General features: G+C 47.8%; 1 protein-coding gene across 1 annotated transcript; it reads left to right on the top strand.

Moving 5' to 3' along the window:
• Positions 1-4,701: 4,701 nt before the first annotated feature.
• LOC309416438 (serine/threonine-protein kinase PAK 3-like) lies at positions 4,702-21,768 on the top strand (the record flags this gene model as incomplete). Its single annotated transcript, XM_082015987.1, is given in 12 exon segments — positions 4,702-4,710; positions 6,063-6,194; positions 6,510-6,666; positions 8,289-8,352; positions 10,803-10,851; positions 12,441-12,553; positions 13,313-13,430; positions 14,311-14,410; positions 14,851-14,934; positions 14,937-15,046; positions 18,957-19,094; positions 20,256-21,768. Coding segments are annotated over 12 exon segments (1,167 nt in total). The 3' UTR covers positions 20,349-21,768.
• Positions 21,769-22,525: the final 757 nt, after the last annotated feature.

Genomic DNA, 22,525 nt, shown 5'->3' with positions numbered 1-22,525 from the left:
CCAGGAGGGCTTCCCAGTGCCCCTGTGAGGGATCCTGCTCCCAGAAGGCGCCTCCCCATAGAGCAAAGGCCATATCCAGCCACCTGGCACTGGGTACGTCTGCCCTGAGGAGTGTCTCCAGGAGGACAGGGTCATCTGCCTGGTGGCTCTGACACAGCAAAGATGAGCTGAAGCCCCGTGGCTGTGGCTGTCTGGTTCAATGTCTCTGAGTGCCTCAGCCTTTCTCCCTGGGAGTGTTTAACCTGGGCCCGTTATCAGGGTGTGACGGATGATGTAAAGATGGATGCTGGTGACATCCCTGTGGCTCTAGTCCTGCTCCCACTTCCAAGTTGTGATGTCTGAAATCCGGGGCCACCTGAAGGTCCCGGCAGAGATTTCCAGAGAGTTTGTGTTCATTTTGTTGACATCCTAGAGCTACAATGGGCGAGGGTTATGGGAAGCTAGGGCTACAGTTTGCTAGGTTGATGGGGTGGCAGGGTTATGGCATGCCAGAGTTTCAGCGAGGTAGGATTAAAGCGTGTTCTTGCTATGGACAGAATCTGGGTTTGTTGCCCTGGGTTCCTGGGGTTAGGTTATTTCTGCCTTGCGTTGTGTTCTGTGTAGCCTTTTTTTGTGGAGAGTCCTTTTTCAGCTTGTCTTTTTAGTGGTTGGACAGGCACCTTTGGTTTGTGTACGATGTTTCTTCTGGTTGACTTTTTTGCTGCTCTGGTGGATTGTACTGTGTTTTGTGTCTTGTAAGCCACTTTTCTGGTCTAATATGTCTACAGCAGGTTGGGCAGTTTGTTGTACTAGAGTTACCAGGGTTCTCTTCCATCTGCAGTTTCTTTGAAGGCATCTCTTTAAGCCACTTGTCTGTTTTGTGAGGGGCAGTGGACTTAACGGGAGAGCTTTTCTTCCTCAGTAGTGCCTCAGAGGATTACCCATCATTTTTGGTGGGTTTGTCTGCTTTTTATTGGCTGTACTTGATTTAAAAAGCTTATTGTAGCTCTTTGGATTTCTGTCATTAAAGGAAGTCTCTGGGCTTTCTGCCCAGGAGTGAGATGTCCAGAATGTTGTCCTTGTTCTGGGGAGGCAGGGTAAAAACGGTGTGGCCGCCACAGGCACGGCTGTCCTGGGCTGTGAGCTGTGCAAATGCTTGCAGGAAGCTCTGGGAACGCTTTTTACCTGTGCCAAAGTGTTCCTGCTGCTACCCCAAGAGTGACCCACCGGAGCCCTGACATCTGGAGACAGTGGAAGGTAGAGCTGCTTCCGGTGTGGCAGGAGGCTGCCACGCTTTGGAGCAGGTGCTTTTGCTGACTTTTAGACTTCATGTGGTTCTCATGCTCATGGACAACCCCATCTCTGTTGATAGTCCTTCATAAATTCGAAGGATGCCGTGAAGTACATGAACTCTGCCCCTCCACTCCGCTGTGGCAAGACCCCAGCTGGAGTACTGTGTCAGGACCCTGCACTTGGCCATGCTGAACCTTAGAGGTTCACACGAGCCCATTCCTCGAGCTTATCCAGGTCCCTCTGGACGGCATCCCATCCCTCAGGCGTGTCAACCGCACCACTCAGCACAGTCCACAGCCCATCAAATCTCTCTCTCTCCAACTTAGAGAGAAGGCTGTTGTGGGGGACTGTCTCAAAGGCCTTACAGAACTCTGGATAGACGACGTCGGTTGCTCTTCCCTTGCCCACTGATGTGGTCGCTGCATCACAGAAGGCCACTAGGTTGGTCAGGCAGGACTTGTCCTAGGTGAAGCCGTGCTGACTGTCTCGAATCGCCTCCCTGTCGGGAGGTAAGTTGACATCTCACTGCGAAAGAGGCAGTGTCAGGCCCCAAAATGAGTCAGACCCACGTTCAAAAATCAGGTGGTCAAGCAGCAGCCTTAAAAACTTCCACCTTGTGGAATACTCCTGAAATGAATTCTCTTTCTGCTTTTGTCCCCTAAATGGCATTGAAACTGTGACTTTTCTTCTCTTGCTTGTTTTTACAACTAAAGCAGACAGTAGATGGAGCAATCATGACCATTTTTCCGGAGAAGCATTAGTGGCCAAAGGTCATGTTTACTTTTGTTTCTTTGCATCCTTGCTCCTTCACGCTGTTCAGATTGGGGTACAGGGTATACTTGTTTTGTGCGTTTTATGAGTTATTCTTGGATCCTTTGAGCAACAGGTTATGGACCCTGAGGATTTTTTTGTGGTGTTTTGTGATAGAGGGGAATTTTCAAGGATTTCTTGCATTAGCTGTAGAGAAGATGTGGTGGGCTGACCTTGGCTAGACGCCAGGTGCCCACCAAAGCTGCTCTGTCACTCCCCCTCCTCAGCTGGACAGGGGAGAGAAAATATAAGGACAAGCCTGTGGCTGGAGATAAGGACAGGGAGAGATCATTCAGCAATTCCCATCACGGGCAAAACAGACTCAACTTGGGGAAATTTGTTTAAGTTCTTGCCAATCAAAATCAGAGTAGGATAATGGGAAATATGGTGAAATCTTAAAACACCTTCCTGGCACCCCTCCCTTCGTCCTGGGCTGTCACGGATGGATAATTTAGGCTGCTTAAAGAATCACTGCCGAAGATATCAGAAAGCGAATGATTTTAATCTAGATTTGTAAAAAGCGCGAATTAACAGAAGTTGCTGGCAAGGTCCACTCTATTCCATATTCAATGTGGAAAAGCTATGCAGAGAGAAGCCAGATTACAATTAAACTCGAATGATTTACGTGTCTATCGGATCGAGTTAATGTGTATCTTGAGGAGAGAAACTAGGGGAGACCCTCCTCTTGAGACACGAGGCTCAGAGTGGACCGAAATCCACCCCTAGTCCTGGACTTGGTCAACGGTTTATGACTAAGGTTAGGTAAGGAAAGTAAAGGAATGCCCTCCCGTTGAGTCACGAGGTTCAGGGTGGACCCCCATGCTTTCTAAAGTCCTTTTCAGAGGGGAGTCTAGGTGCGACTAAATCCACTCCTAGTCCCAGATTTGGTCAACGGTTTACATGACTAAAGGGATAGAGTATCAGGGATTCTGGTGTAGTGATATAGTCCATGATTTTGTGCTTCCTGTCACTTAAAGATGGCAATTTATCCAATACAAAATAGCAGCAATCACATTCACTAACAATGCCGAGATAAGTCACAGTATCAAATCATATAAAACTTAGCAGCATAATCCACTGAAAATTACTACGAGAATTCTTTTTCAAAATATTTGTTCTGCAGTCTTATTCATTATTCTTTTCTAACAAGAGCTTCCATGAACTTGTGATACCTGTTTGGATAGGTACACAGTTCCACTAACAAGCTGAAAATAGCACCTGCCAGACACCCACAACACGGTGTTTTTCCTGCTGCCCAGCCCAGCCCAGGATTACGGCAGTGGTTGGTTTAGTACTGCAGGGTCCCATGGGGATCCCTGTCTGGGGGCTGGTTAAGCTCGGCAGTGTGAGCAGGAGGGTACGCTTTCTCATCTCACGTCCCTTCTTCCAGTCAGTTACGAGGGAGTCCCAGAGTCCTCTGGGCATATTCTTCTGGACTGAAGGGTTCTTTTGTAGTGGAGACCCACCATAGAGAAGCAGAAGGAAAGCTTCATCTTACGCTATAGGTTTGAGTGAGATGAAACTACAAAACGTTAACCAGGTCCTGAAAGCGTACGGCCCTTGGCTTGGAGTCCGGACAATCCAGTTCCTCTAACCCTTGCAGGCTGGCACAGCAGGGCAGGATCACGTCAGGCTACGTGAGACTGTGTCGGCATCCTCCAGCCTGGGCCCCAGCCACGGGGTGCCATCCTCCAGAAACAGGCTGCTCCAGCACGGGCCTGCCACGGGGTCACGGCCTTCTTCGGGCATCCCCCTGCCCCGGCAGGGGATCCTCCCCGGGCTGCAGGTGGAGATCTGCTCCAGCGTGGAGCTGCATGGCTGCAGGGGCACAGCCTGCCTCACCATGGTCTTCAGCAGGGGCTGCAGGGGAACCTCTGCTGCGGCGCCTGGAGCACCTCCTGCCCCTCCTTCCGCACGGACCTTGGTGTCTGCAGGGCTGTTTTCACATGTTCTCCTCTCTCCGGCTGCAAATGCCACGTGCCGGTTTTGTCCCCTTCTGAAATATGTTATCCCAGAGGTGCTGCCCCCGTTGCTGCCTGGCTTGGCCTTGGCCAGCGGCGTGTCCGTCTTGGAGCCAGCGGGCACGGGTTCTATGGGACTCAGGGGAAGCTTCTAGCAGCTTCTCACAGGTCGCTGCCACGACCTTGCCACGTAAACCCCATGCAGAGGACGAGGTTGCTGTGCATAAACTCGCAAACCAACCCAGAACGGCTGCCATTGTGATGTAACAGGAACGGTGTCACAGAGGGCGAGAAGGCAGGCATAATGGTCCCGAGCAATCTCCATAGCAGGCTCACTCCAGGAAGACCCTCGTGGTGTGGGCATTCCCGTCCAAGAGCCTGCAGATGTGATGGGGATGTCCTTTATCCTCCTGGATGCCTAGAGTCTGCAAAATTGTGACCTATCGTTGCAAAAATGAGAGAGCAAGTCTGTGCTGCAGTTCGCGTTTTCTTTTCTTTGGCTTTTTCTGTATTGTATTTGCCAGACAGACCCTGGCTGGCCACACATGTAGCAAGTAAGTGGAGGTTTTTACTACTAGTTGGCTTCTGTATCGATGTGTTCTTTGGCTGTTCCTTAATAACGGAGTTGATTTTTAAACAAAAATGCCAGTAAGATACCATGACTTTGGTAAAGCTTCTGTCAAGAGCTGCAGCTAATAAGGGGGTGTCTCTATCCCACCGGGTGTGGACAGCTTTTGGACAGATTTACCTGCAGTGGTTCAGGTCCCCATGCCTGGTAGTGTGTGGCAGTGGGGTCTGCAATTTCCTCAGTTTGCTGGTTCAACCAGTGCAACTGCTAAAATGCGGACTGGGAGAGCTTCTGTGAGAGAGAAACTGTGAGGTTAATCTCCAGAATGTATTACCGTTTCTCTTCTTTTGAGGGAAAGCATCTTTTTTTTTTTAACTTGCATAATGAAGAGATTTGACTGTCTAAGTTGACACTTAATGTTTGCTAAAAAAGCAATTAGTTTTGTGGTGAAATGCAAAATTCAAAACACTTTGTGTACGCTCCTGAACTCAGGAGCTGTGACTGTGGTTTGTCAGAATAGAAGTGACACAGCTAAGGTGGAATTTTGGCAAGCTTTAATGGGGGAACAGAAGCATTGACAGTTGAAGACCAATCTGCATTTTCTTGAATAAGTTTCCAATTCTTTTAGTTACTGGCAAAACAGGGCAAAAAATAGACACAAGAAAGTGTAGAATTTTCTATTGTCCTGTTACCCTCCTCTCTATGTAAAATAGCTGTTGCTCCTGGAGGGATGTTGTGAAAGAAACATGTCGTCTCTTTGGATTTCCTTGTTCTGTGGGTTTCCCCACAAAAGGCATTTTTATAACAGCATCTGGTTAATTTTCCTTCACACATTGCTGGTAAAGTCGCCCATGGATACGTAGAAGTCCATCCTTCGGTGAGTGTGAAAGTAACCTTTAGCTTTCCTAGCATTTAAGAATGGTGGAGCAAGCTGTGAGATTTGCCTTTTGTGACAGAGTGCCAGCCTTGCAGGCTGAAGGAAAGTCAACCGTAGCGTCTTTGCAGCAGCAGCAAAGGTTGGGGTTAAATAGGAGGGTTCTTAAACCCTTGTATTTAACCACATTCGAATAAGTAGATACCTGTTAGCTTAATTAACTGTTACCATGACTGTAGATACAATGCCAAAGCAATGAACCAGCAACTAGATGTGACTTCTAGCGATATATCCAAGCATGACATTTTGTAAAATTGGACTTTGACTAAGCATGGGCATGGATAAGTTGTTTTCAGCAAGAATGAAAAACTCCAAGACAACTTAACAAAACAGCAGGGTCATTTGTAACCTTTAAATTGTGCTGTGCCACGTGTAACTTAGCACCGGGGCCTGTAGGACTACAGGCATGTCCAGATTGGTTCTTGAAGCTGTCTGAGCAGACCCAAGTGGTGTGTAATTGTCAAAGCTCCCAAGTGCCAAAGTGGTGACTGTCGCTCATGCTCCCGTCTGTCCACAGGGCACAAAACCAGCATGTGAACCCCCACCAGCTCTGCCTGTTTCTGAAGAAGCGGATGAAGGTCATGAGGAGGAGGAAGAAGGCATTGAACCTCCCCCTGTTCCCGCACCCTGGCCTGAACATACAAAACCAGTAAGTCCCAGCGTTGGATAGCACTGTATTTGGGGTAATTCAGAGCTGCATGTTTCTGGTCAGACAGCACTTGCGGGTGAAGACTCTGCGGGCCGCAGTCCTACCATGACAGTGCTTCACCCAGGCCACTGACACCCCGACAATCGGGTTTGAACTTTCCCATTTAGTCATGAGTTTCCTGTGATTCTGATAGGGTCCGTGAATTTATCTTAGTAGCAGAGAAGAGGCATCTTCGTAAGCATTTGCATTTGCAATATGATCTTAGGGACATCTCTGCAAGCCAGCTTTCTGATACAACGCCTTTTCTTGTCACAGATCTACTCATGCTCTGTAACTGAACCTGCCGCTGCGCTGGCACCAGCTAAAGTGGCCACCACTCTGCAATGTGGACAATCAAACGCTTTGTCCAGAAACACAGACGGGCAGGAGACAAAATCTGGGCTGACAGATGAGGACATCCTAGAGAAACTGAGTACGTATTCGGTATTTCTTTCTGTCCCATGCCCTGTGCCAGATGTGCCGGCCCTGCCTTCCCGCTGCTGCAGCACAGAGCTGCCGGGAGGCGGCAGCACCCCATCTGGCCTGGCTTCTGAGCCTTAGTGCTGGAATGATCAGCATCTCGTTTGTGCAGCTGCCTGTGTAACGCGGCAGCCTGAGGAATAATGCTGTTCGTGCTGTCCACCACGGCTGTGCTTATTTGTGAATAAGCATAATATTGGTAGACAGTAAGTTATCCATGGGACAGCACTGTGCCCTGGTGGCCAAGAGGGCCAACGGTATCCTGGGGTGCATTAAGAAGAGTGTGGCCAGCAGGTCGAGAGAGGTTATCCTCCCCGTCTACTCTGCGCTGGTGAGGCCTCATCTGGACTATTGCGTCCGGTTGTGGGCTCCCCAGTTCAAGAGAGACAGGGAACTCCTGGAGCGAGTCCAACGGAGGGCTACGAGGATGATTAAGGGACTGGAACATCTCTTGTATGAGGAAAGGCTGAGAGACCTGGGGCTGTTTAGTCTGGAGAAGAGAAGACTGAGAGGGGACCTTTTCAATGTCTATCAATATCTGCAGGGTGGCTGTCAGGAGGATGGAGCCAGTCTCTTTTCAGTAGTGCCCAGTGACAGGACGAGGGGCAATGGGCATAAACTGCAGCACAGGAGTCCCACCTCAGCATGAGGAAAAACTTCTTTACTGTGAGGGTGATGGAGCACTGGAACAGGCTGCCCAGAGAGGTTGTTGGAGGCTCCTTCTCTGGAGACCTTCCAAACCCGACTGGACGCGTTCCTGTGCAAGCTGCCCTCGGTGATCCTGCCTTGGCAGGGGGGTTGGACCAGATGATCTTCAGAGGTCCCTTCCAACCCCTACCATTCTGTGATTCTGTGGAGATCAACATGCGTGCAGTGTTGAGAGTGCAGGACAAGTGCGTGTCAATCCCAGTCAGGTTGCAGACAAGCAGTGTGGTTCTTAGAGTGGCATAAGCAAGGTCTTCAGAACTTAGCCTGGTAATGAGTGGATGATGGTGATAGTTCTTAAAACCCCATCATTCCTGGTGAATGAACATGAGAAGCTGTTCTTTAAAAACATAAAGGCATTCTTCCGGCAAACTGCTGAAAGGTTGAGAAGATCCCCTCCTGGAAACACTCTGCAGTATTTTTCCTGTTCTGAAAATGGCACCTGTTCATCAAAATTGATTCCAGAACCCAAGGTGCATGTAATCTTTGGTAGTATTAAACCTTCTGTTGAATCACACAGAGTATTTATTCCTAAGGAAATAAAGGCTCTGTTGTTCCAGCGCTCGCTAGTGTTTCTCGACAACAAACACTTGCATCGGTGCTTGTTCTTTTCTGATACCTGTCTGCTGTGAATGTTTCTCCATGCTCTTAGTTTGCTGTCAAGGTAGCTCTCCAAAGGACTGTAGAAAATCCGTCTTTGTGGACGCTGTCTGTGCTGTGGAGCTGCCTGTATGACGAAGTTGTTGTTGTTGTTGTTGCCCAAGTGGCTACAAACGACTCAGAAGCCCAGACAGTGGAGCTGCATTTCTGACCTGCTGGAAGTTGGTATCTCCAGTTTGCAGTGAGCATCTTTAATTTTGTTTCTTTCAGGGAGCGTTGTGAGCATGGGAGATCCTAAGAAGAAATATACTGAATTGGAGCAAATTGGCCAAGGGTAAGTCTGACCACAGTTACTGACACGAAAAATGGGCCAGGTATTTTGCTGGTGTAATATCAAGCGTGAAGTCGGGCAAGCTCCAGACATGTTCAGACAACCCTGGATTTAGATTCTCCTGTCTCTCAGTACCGATCAAATTTATAAGTGCGGTCGGAAGGCACGGCCAAAGACAACCTGGTGGAGCCAATGTCTTATCTGCAGCAAGGAGCAGGACCGGGAAGGTCTACTGTCCCTCAAGTGTGTGGCCCCTATTTGCTTATGTTCTTAGGGGGGAGAAGGGGGAATAGTTTTTTGTATGTCGCAAAATAATCTGGCCACGCTAAAGAATGGCGAAAAAACTTTGTTGCCTAAAAGAGCCACTTAGCACCTGCTAGTTGTGAGATAGATACCAGTTCTCAATACCATTTCTTTCGAATATTTTGCTCTAAAAAGATATTCAGTGATCTGGATTATAACCACATAGTTTAGCAACAGAACCCAGAGATTAAATAATAAGCTCTCTTTTCTAGCAGAGGCAGAAAAGAACAAAAATTCAGTAATAAACAGAGAGTTGAAGCACAAAGTACTTGATGAGAACATGCATCATCTGCCTGATGGCAGACCACTTGTGGATCCTGCAGGTTTTAGGAGTTTACAGAAAAAAAAACATCAGGCTATTTCCCTTTGAAGCCCAACCATGCTTACTGTAACTAGGATTGATTTGAAATGGTTCCGATGTGAGGAGGCAAGAAGAAATGGCATCAAAACTAGGTACCTGACTTGCGTTTTAAATACAGACAGACTCCCTGCTCGGTCAAAGTTTCCGTGGCTGTGTCGTAGTTCCGGGAGGGCCAGCGCCATTGTGTAGCACCAGGATCACGCTGCTGTCAGTGCCTGACAGAAGCTGTTCACTGACATCGGGAGATGTTTTCCTGCCTGTTAAGGCAGGTGACCTTAGTGTTTGTAAAGAAACCGTGACTGCTTGTGAGGTTTGGAGTCAGGGTAGCACGTTGCTGACCTAGAACTGATAGATGCTGCAGAAAGCCAGACGCACTCACGCTCTTTCTCTGGCAGGCTTTATCGTAGACACTTCTTGTTTGGTGGGGCACTTGTGGGAAGGTGTTTCTGCTCCATTCGTTGTATAAAAACCCTTTCTGGGATTGCCGCTTGCGTTGTACCCGAAGGTTTGGTTCTCATTGTCATTTGTAAAATGTCAGTGGACACCTAGAGCTGTGCCAGGCTCTCAAAAGATATGTGTCGACTGAAGAAGTGAGAGCCAGAAGAAACATGCGTGTGACGCACGTGTGACCGTGACAGTATGACCATCGCCCTCACCGTCTTTTGTTTTGCCCATCCTAGGAGTGAGCTTGTACAAAGGTGCCTCAGCAGCTGGTGGGAAGAGAAGTGGCTAATATCTGGCCTGAAAGAGTCTCTGAACTGATTTCCTCCAGCTTTTAGTGCAGCCTGAAGATGGCACGCCCTTCTTACAGAGCAGTGAGCGTGCTGCCGTCACCAGCTCGTGACTGTCATGCTGCAGGTCAATTTGTAGTGATGGGGAAAAATCCTCCAGAAAAAAATCGTCCCTGGTGCCTGTTGGATAGCAGTGCTTCAGACATATTTCAGCCTGCAGGTACACAAACAAGCCAGGGGATCAGGTGAAAAGGAGCAAACTGATTTTGGCATTGTCAGTCAGTGGGACACTTGCCGGATGGGTGTTCCCACTTCTCAGAATTCCCTCGCTGGCTCTCCGTTGCCTCACTGCCCGTGCAGACGTCAGCTTTGACATGATGGCAGTGTAAACCTGTGCTTAGCTCAGAAGGAACACTAATGGGGTTTACAAGCCTGCAGTTACTTTAAACCCAAAGGGGTTTCCTCTGACCGTGGCCTTTCAGGCCCTTCACATCATTACAGGGGAAGAACCTCTTTTAACAAGAGGCAGATGGCAAACAAAACGCCACACTGCCTAGTCCGCAGATGAGAGCACCATTTCTTTCTGGTGGCTCTACAACACAACCCGTGTCTGCCACAGGAGGAAAATACAGATACCATGAAGAGTCCTTCACGTGTCCGGTGCACCTAACAGAAGCAGCTGCTGACGGCTCTTGACACCTAAAGAAGCTGTCTAAGGATCCCCTGTTTGGAGCACAACATGCCTTAACCTGCTCTAGCTGTGACCTTGTAGGATGGCTGGAGAATAGTTTCCTTGCTTTGCTATGCTGGAGAAAGCTGTGTCTGGATCCTTTCCTCATGTTGGACATCCCTTGTTCTTCACGTTGGGCATAAGTTTTCTCTTGGATACCCTGCGTGGCAGAGGGCTGGTGGGCTGCTGCGCTGTGCGCTGCTGCCTGAAGGAGTGGGTGAACAAAGGTGTTTTTTAAACCCTACAGGCAGCAGCGATCTCCTGTCTGGGCTTGCTTTCACTCCTAGGGACTAAAGTGCTCCTTTCTTTGCTGCTGTTTTGTTTCTAGGGCGTCAGGAACTGTTTACATGGCGATGGACATCACCACAGGACAAGAGGTAAGTGTCCACAGTCCCAGCCGATTTTGCAGGTCTTTAGTGCTCTCCCCTCTGGTGCGAAGGGTGGATGGGGCTTTTGGGTGGCCAGTAGATCTTTACTGCCAAGGCGGTTCCTCTGAAGCACAGGCTAGTGTCAGCTGGCAAAATGCATCATCTGCTGTCTTCAGCCTTCAGAAATCCCAGCAAGCTTTTGGGACTGATAAAAACAGTATCATTTTTATTGCCAGCGTCAATGTGTTGGTTTAGAAATCATTCTCTTGTCTGTCAGTGTAGAAGAAGTATATCAAGAGCAAAGATCTCTCCCAAACCAAACAGTCGTGTTTAAGTCTGGTGTCGGTGACAGCCCATTACAGCCCGTGAAGTGCTCGCAGGGAAGTGGGGGCCAGGAGGGTGAGAAACGAATCTTGAAGGAAAGCGGCGTTAGCTTTGACAGCCCCTGTAGTGACCAGTTTAAAGTGGCCTCTTCACATTCCTTTCCTTTTCCAAGGCAAGCGGTCTTGAATCTATACAAACCCTGCCTGAAAATGTGGCTAGAAACCCAGGAATGGGAGCGGAGGGGTGGTCTCTTTCGTGCCATGTTGAGAGCAGGACTAGACAGAGGCACTTTATAACTGCTCTTAGGTAGAGGTCTAGCCCTGCTTAGGACCCGGGGTGTATCCATCAAATGACATAGAACGGATTATTTTTTTGAAACCCTCAAAGTAATTGCCAATCTGAACTGTGTTAAGGAATGTGTATTTCGAGTTGCAAAATCAAGATTCAAGAAGCTAGGAAGTGCCAGGTGTAGATAGCTAGGGTCTGGCGGCCGGAAGATATCGTGCTGTACGGAAAGTTAGGGCCCCTCTCCTGAAAGCCAATAGCGTTTAATTTATGATGCAAGCAGACGGAAGTGAGGTTATAAACCTAAGCTATATAACGCCGTGTCACACACTAATAAACGCCATTTGCCGTCTACCACATTGGTGTCAGCGAGCTGATGGCCCGAGCGGCCTGGGGTTGGTCACCGTGCCGTTCCTGAACCAGGTCGCCACGCCTGCGAAGGCAACAGCCAGGACTGTATTTTTTGTGTGTGTAACCTTAATGATTATTTTAGTATGGCTTTTGAAATGTAATGTACGTCTGTGTTTTCTCTCTGTTATGCCGTCAAGTCAAGAGTAACAGCAGTTGCTGAAATAATGATGACAAATCGTACAATTACTAAAGCATTACCAGCAGTTTTTGTGTATCTTGGCAGTAACAAAATCACTTCCTGCTTGCAAACTGTGCATCAACAATAATAGTGGTGGTAAACTAAGACCATCTGAGAAGAATGTCGGTCCAGAGAGTGTTGTTAGAGATGCGTGCTTGATAGTTTAAAGAGCATTTGTACAGATTTCACAAGACAAAATGTATATGGCCGTGTGTCCTGTAACTAGCACCCAGGCTAGCAGAGCAATTGGGTGTTGTAGTATAAGTTACTGAGCTCTTTGGTCTGATACCAAGACAGTTTGGCACAGCTCTGCTATGTCATTCCAAAAACACGCGCTCCATGTTCATTGGGACCTTGTGCAACAGGCTACTCAAGTTAATGGCTTTCCCTGTCGTTTTAGGTGGCCATAAAGCAAATTAATCTCCAACAACAGCCCAAAAAGGAACTAATAGTTAACGAAATCCTCATCATGAGAGAAAACAAGAGCTCCAATATTGTGAACTATTTAGACAGGTGAGTAGTTCTGGTATGATCACGTGAATGTTCATTTACATGCTGCAAGCCAAACCTTTTTAAAAACCCCTTTGGTCGCTGGCAGAAAATTGACCTCTATTGTTTATCTACTCATAGCCAGTGTATGGGAGGAGACTGCATTTTGTCTGCATTAATCTTTTCTGGCATATATTGCTTAAGACTGTTTTCAAGGACCTGGCACAGCCATCTCAGCCTACCTCCATGTTGTTTTGTTGTTGGCTTGATTGGTTTTGTGGTTGTTTAAGTTGATCATCTTTTCTGTGTCTTATCATAAGTGCTGGTAAATCCTCCTCGAAATTACTTCCTTTGGGCTGTTCCTGCTCTTTTCCATTGCTGTGGATATCAGGAAGGTGAAGTTCTTGTTTGCAGAAACACGTAATTTGCCACTTTTTAAATTGTTTCGCCTGTTCCTGGATGTATTTTCTGGTAGGTTTTCCAAACTGTTGACCAATTCCTGTCCTCACTGGTACACATCCTCCTGGTCCAAGATTTATCTTTGCCATTACTGAACTTCAATTTTTCACTTGCTTGCCAACTCGGACGTCTAATTGTTCACTTATGGGCCTTCCTCATTTAGACCGCACAGGTTCTAAGTCCTGTATAGCCTAGAGGGAATGTCTATTCATGTTGTCCTGTCCTCCTGTAAGAATGACTTGGAAACAAAATCAGCTGTAGCCTTTTTCCAGAGGTAATTTAGCCGTGCACACTCATCTCGGTGCCATTGTTTTCATCTTTCAGCTACCTCGTCGGTGACACACTGTGGGTGGTTATGGAATACTTAGCTGGAGGCTCTTTAAATGATGTTCTTGAGGAGACATGTATGGATGAAGGACAGATAGCAGCTGTCTGTAGGGAGGTAAGGGATCCCGCCTTTGCTTCCCATTACTGGGACAGGATGGTACTTCTAAGCAGGTGGTAAGAAGATGAGAGGTTTCATGTTCAGAGCTTTGTTTCTGTGTTGCTTTTATGATACGGAGAAGAAAGAGCATCTTAAGTGAACTGCCTGCCAGTATCGCTGCACTTATTACACTCTGTTGTTTTACTCATAGAATTTTATTGTACTATTTCTTTTTTTGTTGTTTTTAGTTTTACTCTTCTCAACTTTGCCTCTCTAAACCTTTGCCTGGAGCATGCCTGTACTGCATTCCTTTCGTGTACAAGCAAATATGCTGGTGGCAGAATTTTAAAATACCAGCAAAGAAAAAGAGGGGCTCCTTCATCCCAGTCCTCGGCTTAAAAGAATAGCACTCCACCCAAAACGGTGTTTGCTCCTGAAAAATGCCTAACACGCTATTTGCAGATCTGCCGTCAAGCCTAACAATAAAATCTTTCTCATGCGACCTCCGACTCAAAAGTGATCCATCTTATACCGAAGGAAGGGACTTTTTGGTTTTTGGCAAACCATAGTTTGTCACCTGGGTGGAGATAGCACATTCCCTGTGTGCTATCTCCACCCAGGAGCAGTGGGTCATTCCCACTGGCCATAGCAGCAGTCATTCCGTGTGTGCTTTCAGGGGACAGTCTGTGCCAAGAATTGACATTTCTGTTTCAAAAGCTACTACGCCTTCGTTTAGGAAGTTATTACTCTGTGTTGAAGCAGCAAGCTCTTCCTCTTGAGAGCACAATACTCTGCCATTACTCTCAATTCAACTAGAAATTAAATCCTTTAGAGCCATTTCTTTTCTTGTGTGATCACTAAGTAAGTTTTACCCTCATGTTTCTTTTTTATCTATGAGTGCCTACAAGCTCTGGATTGCCTTCATTCCAACCAAGTGATCCACAGAGACATCAAAAGCGACAATATCCTCCTCGGAATGGATGGATCTGTCAAACTGAGTAGGTATCCTTGGTCAGGTGCAGCATTCCCCGGATGTGGTGTGGGGCTGCTTTTGACTGACTGCCTGTTACCCAAAAGCGATGCCTGTTGTAGTGCACTGGCAGACCACTGCTGCGAGCTAAGAGCACAGTGCCAACGTCCAGAGAGGTACAGAAAGGAAAAAGGTGTAAAGAGTGGTTTCGGTTTGTGTAGGTCCCTTCCAGAAGGGATAGTAATAAAGAATAATCTAAAGCTTCAAGTGAATAAAAGCCACTGCATGAAACTTGAGGGGTTTTTAAGTGGCCACTTCAGTATTTCCTTGGCTCGAGCACTGAGTAAACAGAGCATGGCCGCTTTACCAGATAGATTCAACAACGCCTTCTGAGGCATCTGGAAGGGATTTCTTTTGCTTGGTTTCATAAATCAAGCTGCCTTTAACAGTACTTGTTTTTCTCCTCAGCTGATTTTGGCTTGTGTGCTCAGATCACCCCTGAGCAGAGTCAACGGAGCACGATGGTCGGGTCTCCTTACTGGATGGCACCAGAGTGGTGTCGGGAAACACATACGGGCCCAAAGTGGACATCTGGTCGCTTGGGATCACGGCAATTGAAATGGCGCAAGGAGAACCTCCTTACGTTAATGCTCATCCTCTCAGGGTAAGGTGCGAATAAAACCAGAGACCACCGTCTTTCTAACCTGCCCCATGTTTTGTCTCCCATGAGACAAAATCCCAGTTACACCAGCTTGAACTAGTTCCACCAAGGGCTGCTTCTAAATATGTCGCTGGAGCATATCGGCATATATTGTAGCTGTCGTTATGTCAATAGGGGACCTTAAAAGAGAAGTGACATGTAGACTGTTCAGAAATGTGTCATTTTTGCCCTCAACAACGCTTGAGATTTCTCATGCGCTTTTAGAACTCTCTTTGAGTTGTATCTCTGAATGACAAGAATTTTTCAGCAGCAAGATCCTCCAGTTGGGGAATTTTTATGAAAAATATTTCAACTGTACGTGCAGGAGAAGTCTTTCCAAACTCAGATCAGTGCCGATTGCTCACCTGCGCCTTTCAGGAAGTGTTGCTGGTTCTAGTAATGCCATAATCACTTCTTAGCAAATGCTTTTCTACAAGTCTGTTTTGGCACAGGTACTTGTAGTACACTAGTGTATTTTGATGTTTTGAAGTTTCCAGTTTTGTCCTAATTCCTTAAAATGAAATGACCAGTTCTTATACCAAAGGAGCGTGTCATAGTGGAGGAATGTCTGCCAAGATAACACCTCATGACTGAGAGCTGAAACAGAGCTCAATGCTGCACAGTTCATTCCTGACAGGATGCAGGAATTCAGGAGGAAATTAAGTTTGCTCTATGCGTATACATACGCAATTCTTATTAAGGCTAGAATTAAAATAGAGCCTGACCTTTAGCTTCTCTCATAGCAGTAAGGCTGTGCTCTCTCTGGTCTGTGGCACCCCGACTGCGTACTGCAGACTGAAAGAAGAAACAAGAGAATGGTCAGGAAATACCCCCGGCCAAGCAAAGAGAGGAGCCCACACTCCACCTGCTTCCCTGGGAGACCCTTGCAAAAAATGCATTTGCATAAGGCAGCAAAAACCCGTGAAGAGCATTAGCGTGACTGGTCGGGATGCTGAAGGTTCCCTGCCTCCTTAACCTCAAATGCTGATTAGGGCTCCTCGAGAAGCCTCAGGTCAACTGTTTGTTAGAAAGATCACTGGATTTCTTCTCTCTGACCAAACTCAGCTCTTCCTGCCCTCACCCAGATTCTTTGAGATGCTCTTTTTCTCCATATATGCCTCATCTCCTGCTGGAGGTACGGTCAGCTTGGACACTTAGAGCTTCAAGGCATCTTCAGGTGTCTTAGTAAAACTGTGGTAGACGAAAATCAGGCACCTGAAGTTGCTTCCATCTGCATTGGCTTCCTGGGCTCTTTTTCAGCGGTTGTTGCCCCTGAGCTAGGAACAGTGAACAGCCTGTGATGGACTGCCTGAAGTTCCCCAGTTATCAGCTAGTTTTATTAAGGTCAATCAACCCCAACAGGGTTGATTTGTTTTTTATGAAGGATTGTTTTAATAATGGAAGGCACACAGGAGCTTCCGTTACTTAAACACCTAAATAAATTGTAAGGGCATGAAAGGCTCATTAGTCGTAGAGTTAGCAGCAGTCTTCATGTAGATGCAGTGTTGTTTTCCACGTGTAGAGCAGGCGCATCCCATGCTGCTCACGTTCTTTCCAGCTGATGCAGAACTCACAGGAATGAACAATTTTCGAGCCATGTGTGTCTTGGATGTGTCTGTGATGGTATTTGTTTCCTCTCACTGTGATTTCCTTCCATCCGGCGCATGCCGAGGGCCTGGGGGACAAACACTGGTGTGATAAAAACCCTTTGAAATTCAGGTTGGACCTCCTCCTGATTTCAATTAAAAAAAAAAACAAACAGAAAACCACAGAAACAAAACAAAGCCTTAAGCATTTCTTTTTCATTTCTTAACCACAGCGCATCAATTTGTCTCAAAACTGTAGCATTTTTTTCAAATGCTGCACATCTTCTACAGTTTCAGGCTTCTTAATCATCTGTATGTTGTTCTGTCACGTATCTGGGTGGCCTGGATACCTTTAGGATCTTGCTTTCACAGACTGCAGCTGTAATGGTCTGCTGAAGCCTTTCTTGTTTCTTGGCATGTGAAACAAATTAATGAGCTTATTGCCCCTTTGCAGCTACTGCGAACGCTCCTTTCCTTTGTACCGTACTTGCTTTTCTTTGCCAGCTGCATATCATAGGAGACCAAAAGATATGTGATAAGAAGGTACTTCAGCTTCCCGTAGACCTTTCCCTGTTCTGGTGGAAATACTGAAAAGGGGACGTACTGAGCTGAAGATGACTCTTCTTTGGGATTCATGTTCTGAGAAGAAACAAGTAACTAAAAGAGCTCCATTTGTCCTGGCACTCCTGTTTCACACTCAGGTGAATGTGGCTGCAGTAAAATCCCCAAAGCTGCCGTTGGTGCTGTAGTCCTTTCCCGCAGGAGAAGTATCATCCCTCGGGTAGCGCAATTGAAGCGTAGTGAGGACAGGCACTCCAGCTCACCACTGTGTCCGGTGGCTGAGGTCAGCTGCAGAGGGACAGGATCAGACTGATTTTGTGACATTTATGTTGTGGGAAAAGGAAAGAAGCTTCCTTTTGTTGTTTTTACTCTAGGATCGTTTCTTTGCCTTTTTAGGCTTGGAAATTGTCCTCTGTATTTAAGAGGACAATAGCAAAGTCAATGTGGTCCCGGTCTAGTTAAGTGCCAGTAGAACAGAGCTGTTGTAATGGCAGACGTTTTAATGGAAGACCCCATGGCCTATTTCTATCATTATTGCTGTGTAGTTTAGACGTATTCTGGAAGTTTATGTCTGAATAGTTCAAAAGGTTTGTCTTCCGTTTCTACATAACATCTTGCAAAAGCGCAATGAACTCATCTCGCTGGCTTCTCAGCATGTTAGACCTTGGTTACAAGCGAACCACACTGGATACTGCTCACCCTGTGTTTTGCAAAATGACGTTGTACTCCCTTGGCCTGAGGAATATCAGGAAGACTTGCTCAGCTGCATGAACTCCGTCAGCTACTTGACAGTGAACATCCTTGGCTTTGCTTAGGAAACTTGAGCTTAGCTTTGGCTGGATGCTGTTGAAGAGGAGAAAGGCTGGAATTTTCAAGTGTTTGGCTAGGCTTGTGTGCACAGAATGACTGTGCATTCAGATGAGCAGCTGGACATTTATGCACAACATGGAGGGGAATCCACAGAGGACTCAACCCTTAACACAGGTGAATACTCCCAATTCTGAGGTAGCGGAGTGTTACCATAGCGATGGAATTACTCGTTTTTCTGATAGCAAGCATTAAACGTTTTCTTCTTAACACATAAGTGACGCTGATCTGGAATTTGGAGACTGCTGAAAGACGTTGTTGCAGCTTGGCTCCCATCTGCCCAAAGACGCATTTTCTTCATAAGATATTTGTGCATGCAACTTATGTGCCTGTGTTGAAAAAAAGGTTCCCAATGTTTCTGTTTCTTTATCCAAGGACTAAGCTGATGGATTTCCTTTTTTCCCATCTGGTTACCATTTTTATCAAGAGCAGAGCAAAAAACTTGGCTACCTTTGCTTTATGGAAGCTGTACTTTAGGGAACAGTGAGCCCCGCCGAGATGCATTTTCTGTAGTAATCCTCTGAAATAATAGCGTTAAGCCAAATTCACTCTTTAAAAGAGGCTGTAAACTGTCACTGTCACAAGCCTGTCACTACTTGGAGAAGCAAAATGTGCTTTTGCTGATGTAGTTCATACTAACCAGGTCAGTCCGTGAAATCAGCTGTCAAGGCAAGATCATTTTGATATTGGAAGAGCTGTGGCTGCCTCAAGGTTTTTTATGTAGCTATAGAAAAATCCTGTCTGACCCCCTGCCAGGGAAGAAACTGCCACTGGAGACTGAACCTTAAAAAATGGGGTCTATCTGGGCAGTTATGGATATGAAGGAAACAGGTGGAGTCTCATGTTCCCTTTTTCTCTAGGCGCTGCATCTGATCGCTACGAACGGGACACCAGAGCTGCAGAACCCTGAGCGATTGTCCGCGGTGTTTCGCGACTTTCTGAGCTGCTGCCTGGAGGTGGATGTGGACAGGCGAGGGTCTGCCAAGGAACTTCTGCAGGTAAAAGGGGACACGGCTGCAAGCGGAACAGCTGTTCTATGTAATGGTTTTCTCACCAGCTAAACTCAAAGGCATGAGACGGAACCCCCTCATATTAGTCTCCAGTCTTGGTGCTTTTCAAAAGGAAAAGAAGTGGAATCATAGAACGGTTTGGGTTGGAAGGGATCTTTAAAGGTCCTCTAGTCCAACCCCCGTACAGTGATCAGGGACATCTTCGACTAGAGCAGGTTGCTCAGAGCCCCGTCCAACCTGGCCTGGAATGTTCCCAGGGATGGGGCATCTACCACCTCTCCGGGCAACCTGTACCAGTGTTTCACCACCTCATTGCAAAAAAATTCTTCCTTAGATCCGGCCTGAATCTACCCTCTTGTCGTTTAAAACCATGACCCCTTGTCCTGTTGCAAGAGACCCTGCTAAAAAACCTGTCCCCATCTTTCTTTAGAAGCCCCCTTTAAGTACTGGAAGGCTGCAAAAAGGTCTCTCCGGAGCCTCCTCTTCTCCAGGCTGAACAACCCCAACTCTCTCAGCCTGTCCTCATAGGAGAGGTATTCTGTCCCTCTGATCATTTTTGCGGCCCTGTGTTGAATTTTGGTAGTATATTCAGCTCTACATAGTGGCAAATGGGATGGTAGCCACTGCTCTCGCTGCAAGCCAGAGCTGAGTCCGTCAGCGCTCTGTCACTGGTGTCCCTGCTCTTGTCTTGGTGCTGAAAACCTGTACCTCCGTGGCCTTCAGAAGAACACATGGGCCTAAATACTCCTGGCATAAACATTTCCTAGAGCTATTGGAGTTCCCTAAGGAACGGTTTATGCCTCTGCTCTTTTCTGACAACTCAGATAGCCCATGTCTTTAAAAAACAGGAACCTAAGTAAGTAACTTGCGTTTCCTGAAAGGAACAAGGCCCTGGGAGAGCAAACAGCATTCCCAGAGTGCTGGCAGGGCAGAAATGCCAGCACGCTGAAGACAACTTGATAAAGGGATTAATGGGATTTTGGGCCCTGTTTGCCTGTGATAGCAAGGTACTGGACATGAAGACGCAGGTGCAGATGGTCCCCTCAGTCCTGTTTCAGCGTATTCCCCATAACCAGAGAAATGCTGCTTGAGCCTGTGAGTACCTGAGTTTGGAAAGTAATGGTTCATTTCTTTTTTTCCTTTGCACAGCATCCATTCCTAAAATTAGCCAAGCCTCTCTCCAGCCTGACGCCGCTGATCACGGAAGCAAAGGAAGCGAATAAGAACGGCAGCAGCCACTAGTGCTTCAAGCCGGCTTTCTCCCATGCCAGCTCAGAGCAGGACTGAGAATAAAACTCTATAGAACCTCAACGCTTGTGCTGTGGGACAGGTGGATGGATAAAGAAGCCAATGGTCACAGTCATGGTGGTAGGAGGGAGAACAACCCAGCCCCTCAAGGAGTAAAATATGACCGTTTCTCTTCTTCCTGCCTTCTGGCTCCTGAATTTATTTTGAAGATGAAACAGGGCTTAAGACAGAGAGGTAACGACCACAAATGCTTGCCTGCCTCAGCCATTTCCAAGGGAAAGCAAATTCATTTGGAAGGTCCCCTTCCTTCTCACCCTGTGAATAAGGTGTACACTCACTTTGAAATTGTGACAGTCAAAAGAGCAAGTGAAGCAACAGCCACCCAGTGTTAAAAAAAAAAAAAAAAAAGGAAAAAACCCCCCTGTAAAACAGCTTAGCGCTGTAGTCTTCATGTCTAGGCCTGGTCCTGCAAAGGGCTAAGTAGCCTTTAAGGTATGAACCACCGTCCTGTTTTGGCAGTAGGAAGGCAGGATGCTTGGGTTGTTCTTGGATTAGGCCATTGGCTTGTTTGGCTTTGGCTTCTTGTTTAGTTCCAGTCTTTGTGTTGCCACTGTCATTCATACCTCAACTGACCTACTCTCGCTCGCTCTGTCCGTCCCAGTGTCCTCGGCTGAGGCAACGGACGGATGCAATGCTGATGGACGGCAGCAGTGAGCACAGCTGTGGGAGGTGCGCCCAGGGAGAGGAAATCTTCCACGTAGTGACCGAGCTGCGGGAGGAGGTGACTAGGTTGAGGCTATCAGGGAGAGCGAGCAAGCGAGAGACTCTTGGAACTGCACCCTGCCTTCCCTGGGACAGGCCCACCAGGCAGACGGGACGCATCATATGGGGGATTCCCTATCCTCTGCCCAGCTGGCTGAACACAGTGACTCCAGTATGCCCTCCGGAAGTCCAAAGGGGCAGTTCTGCTGTGGTTTCTAACACATCAATAACCCTTGCGTCTTTGCTGTCACACAGCTCTCCATCCTCCCTACCTCCACTGAGCTGGCAGACTGCAGCACCTCGCTAGCACCATCCCTCAAACATCGGCGTGCCGCCCCCAGGCTCATCTCTAGCGAGCCGGGTTTTATCCCCTTCCCCCTTCGAATCTAGTTTAAGGCTCTTTCATGGAGCCCTGCTAAGTCCTGTGCAAAGACCCTTTTCCCCCTTTGAGACACGTGTACCCCACCTGTCACCAGCAGGCCTGGTGTCGTGTGGACCAGCTCATGATCAAAAACCTCCCAATTCTGCCGGTGTCACCGGGCTCAAGCTGCTGGCTCTTCCTGTTCCTTCCGTCAGCATTCCTGCAACTGGAAGGACCGAGGAGAACCTACTTGTGCTCCTGATCCCTTAGCCAGTCGTGCCAAGGCCCCGAAGTCTCTCTTGATTGCCCTTGGACTTCTTACTGCAACTTTGTCACTACCTACATGAAAAATCAATAATGGAGAATAATGTGAGGCCGTACCAGGGTAGGAAGCTTATTCTTCACAGCTTTAACTGGGGCCCCAGGGAGGCAGCAGACTTCCCTAAGAAGTGGGTCCGGTCTGCATATGGGGCCTTCTGTGCCCTTCAGAAGGGAGTCTCCTCTGACAATGACTTGTCGTCTTCTTTTTGTGGAAGCGGTACCAGTACAAGCAGATGGGTTTATGGCAATAACCATCAATGGCCATTGGCTCTTTGACCGAACGTCCCGTAAATGCAAGAAGAGACACTCGGACACCCTGAGATGTCCCCTCCCTTCGCTGGGCCTGGGCACGGGCAGCCAAGTGCCGCACGGCAAAGCCCACTGCATCTTCCCCAGGCTGTCTTGTCCTGGCCGGCTGCTGCCAGGAGGGGACAGCGGGTGGTGACAGCCTGGGGGTGACAGGAGGGACAGCAGGCGGTGACAGGCCTGGGGGGTGACAGGAGGGTCCCCACAGGCCTGAGGGGTGACAAGACACCGGGCAATGAGCAGCCAGGGGGATAACAGGAGGGACAGCACAGGCCTGGGGTGTGACAGGACACCAGGCAGTGGTAGGCCCAGGGGGGTGACAGGAGGGACAGCACAGGCCTGGGGGGTGACAAGACACCGGGCAATGAGCAGCCAGGGGGATAACAGGAGGGACACCACAGGCCTGGGGTGTGACAGGACA

The sequence above is a fragment of the Phaethon aethereus genome (genome assembly GCF_964289735.1).
Source record: "Phaethon aethereus genome assembly, contig: HAP1_SCAFFOLD_108, whole genome shotgun sequence".
NCBI lineage: Eukaryota > Metazoa > Chordata > Aves > Phaethontiformes > Phaethontidae > Phaethon > Phaethon aethereus.
This window is presented reverse-complemented; position numbering and strand designations above follow the sequence as displayed.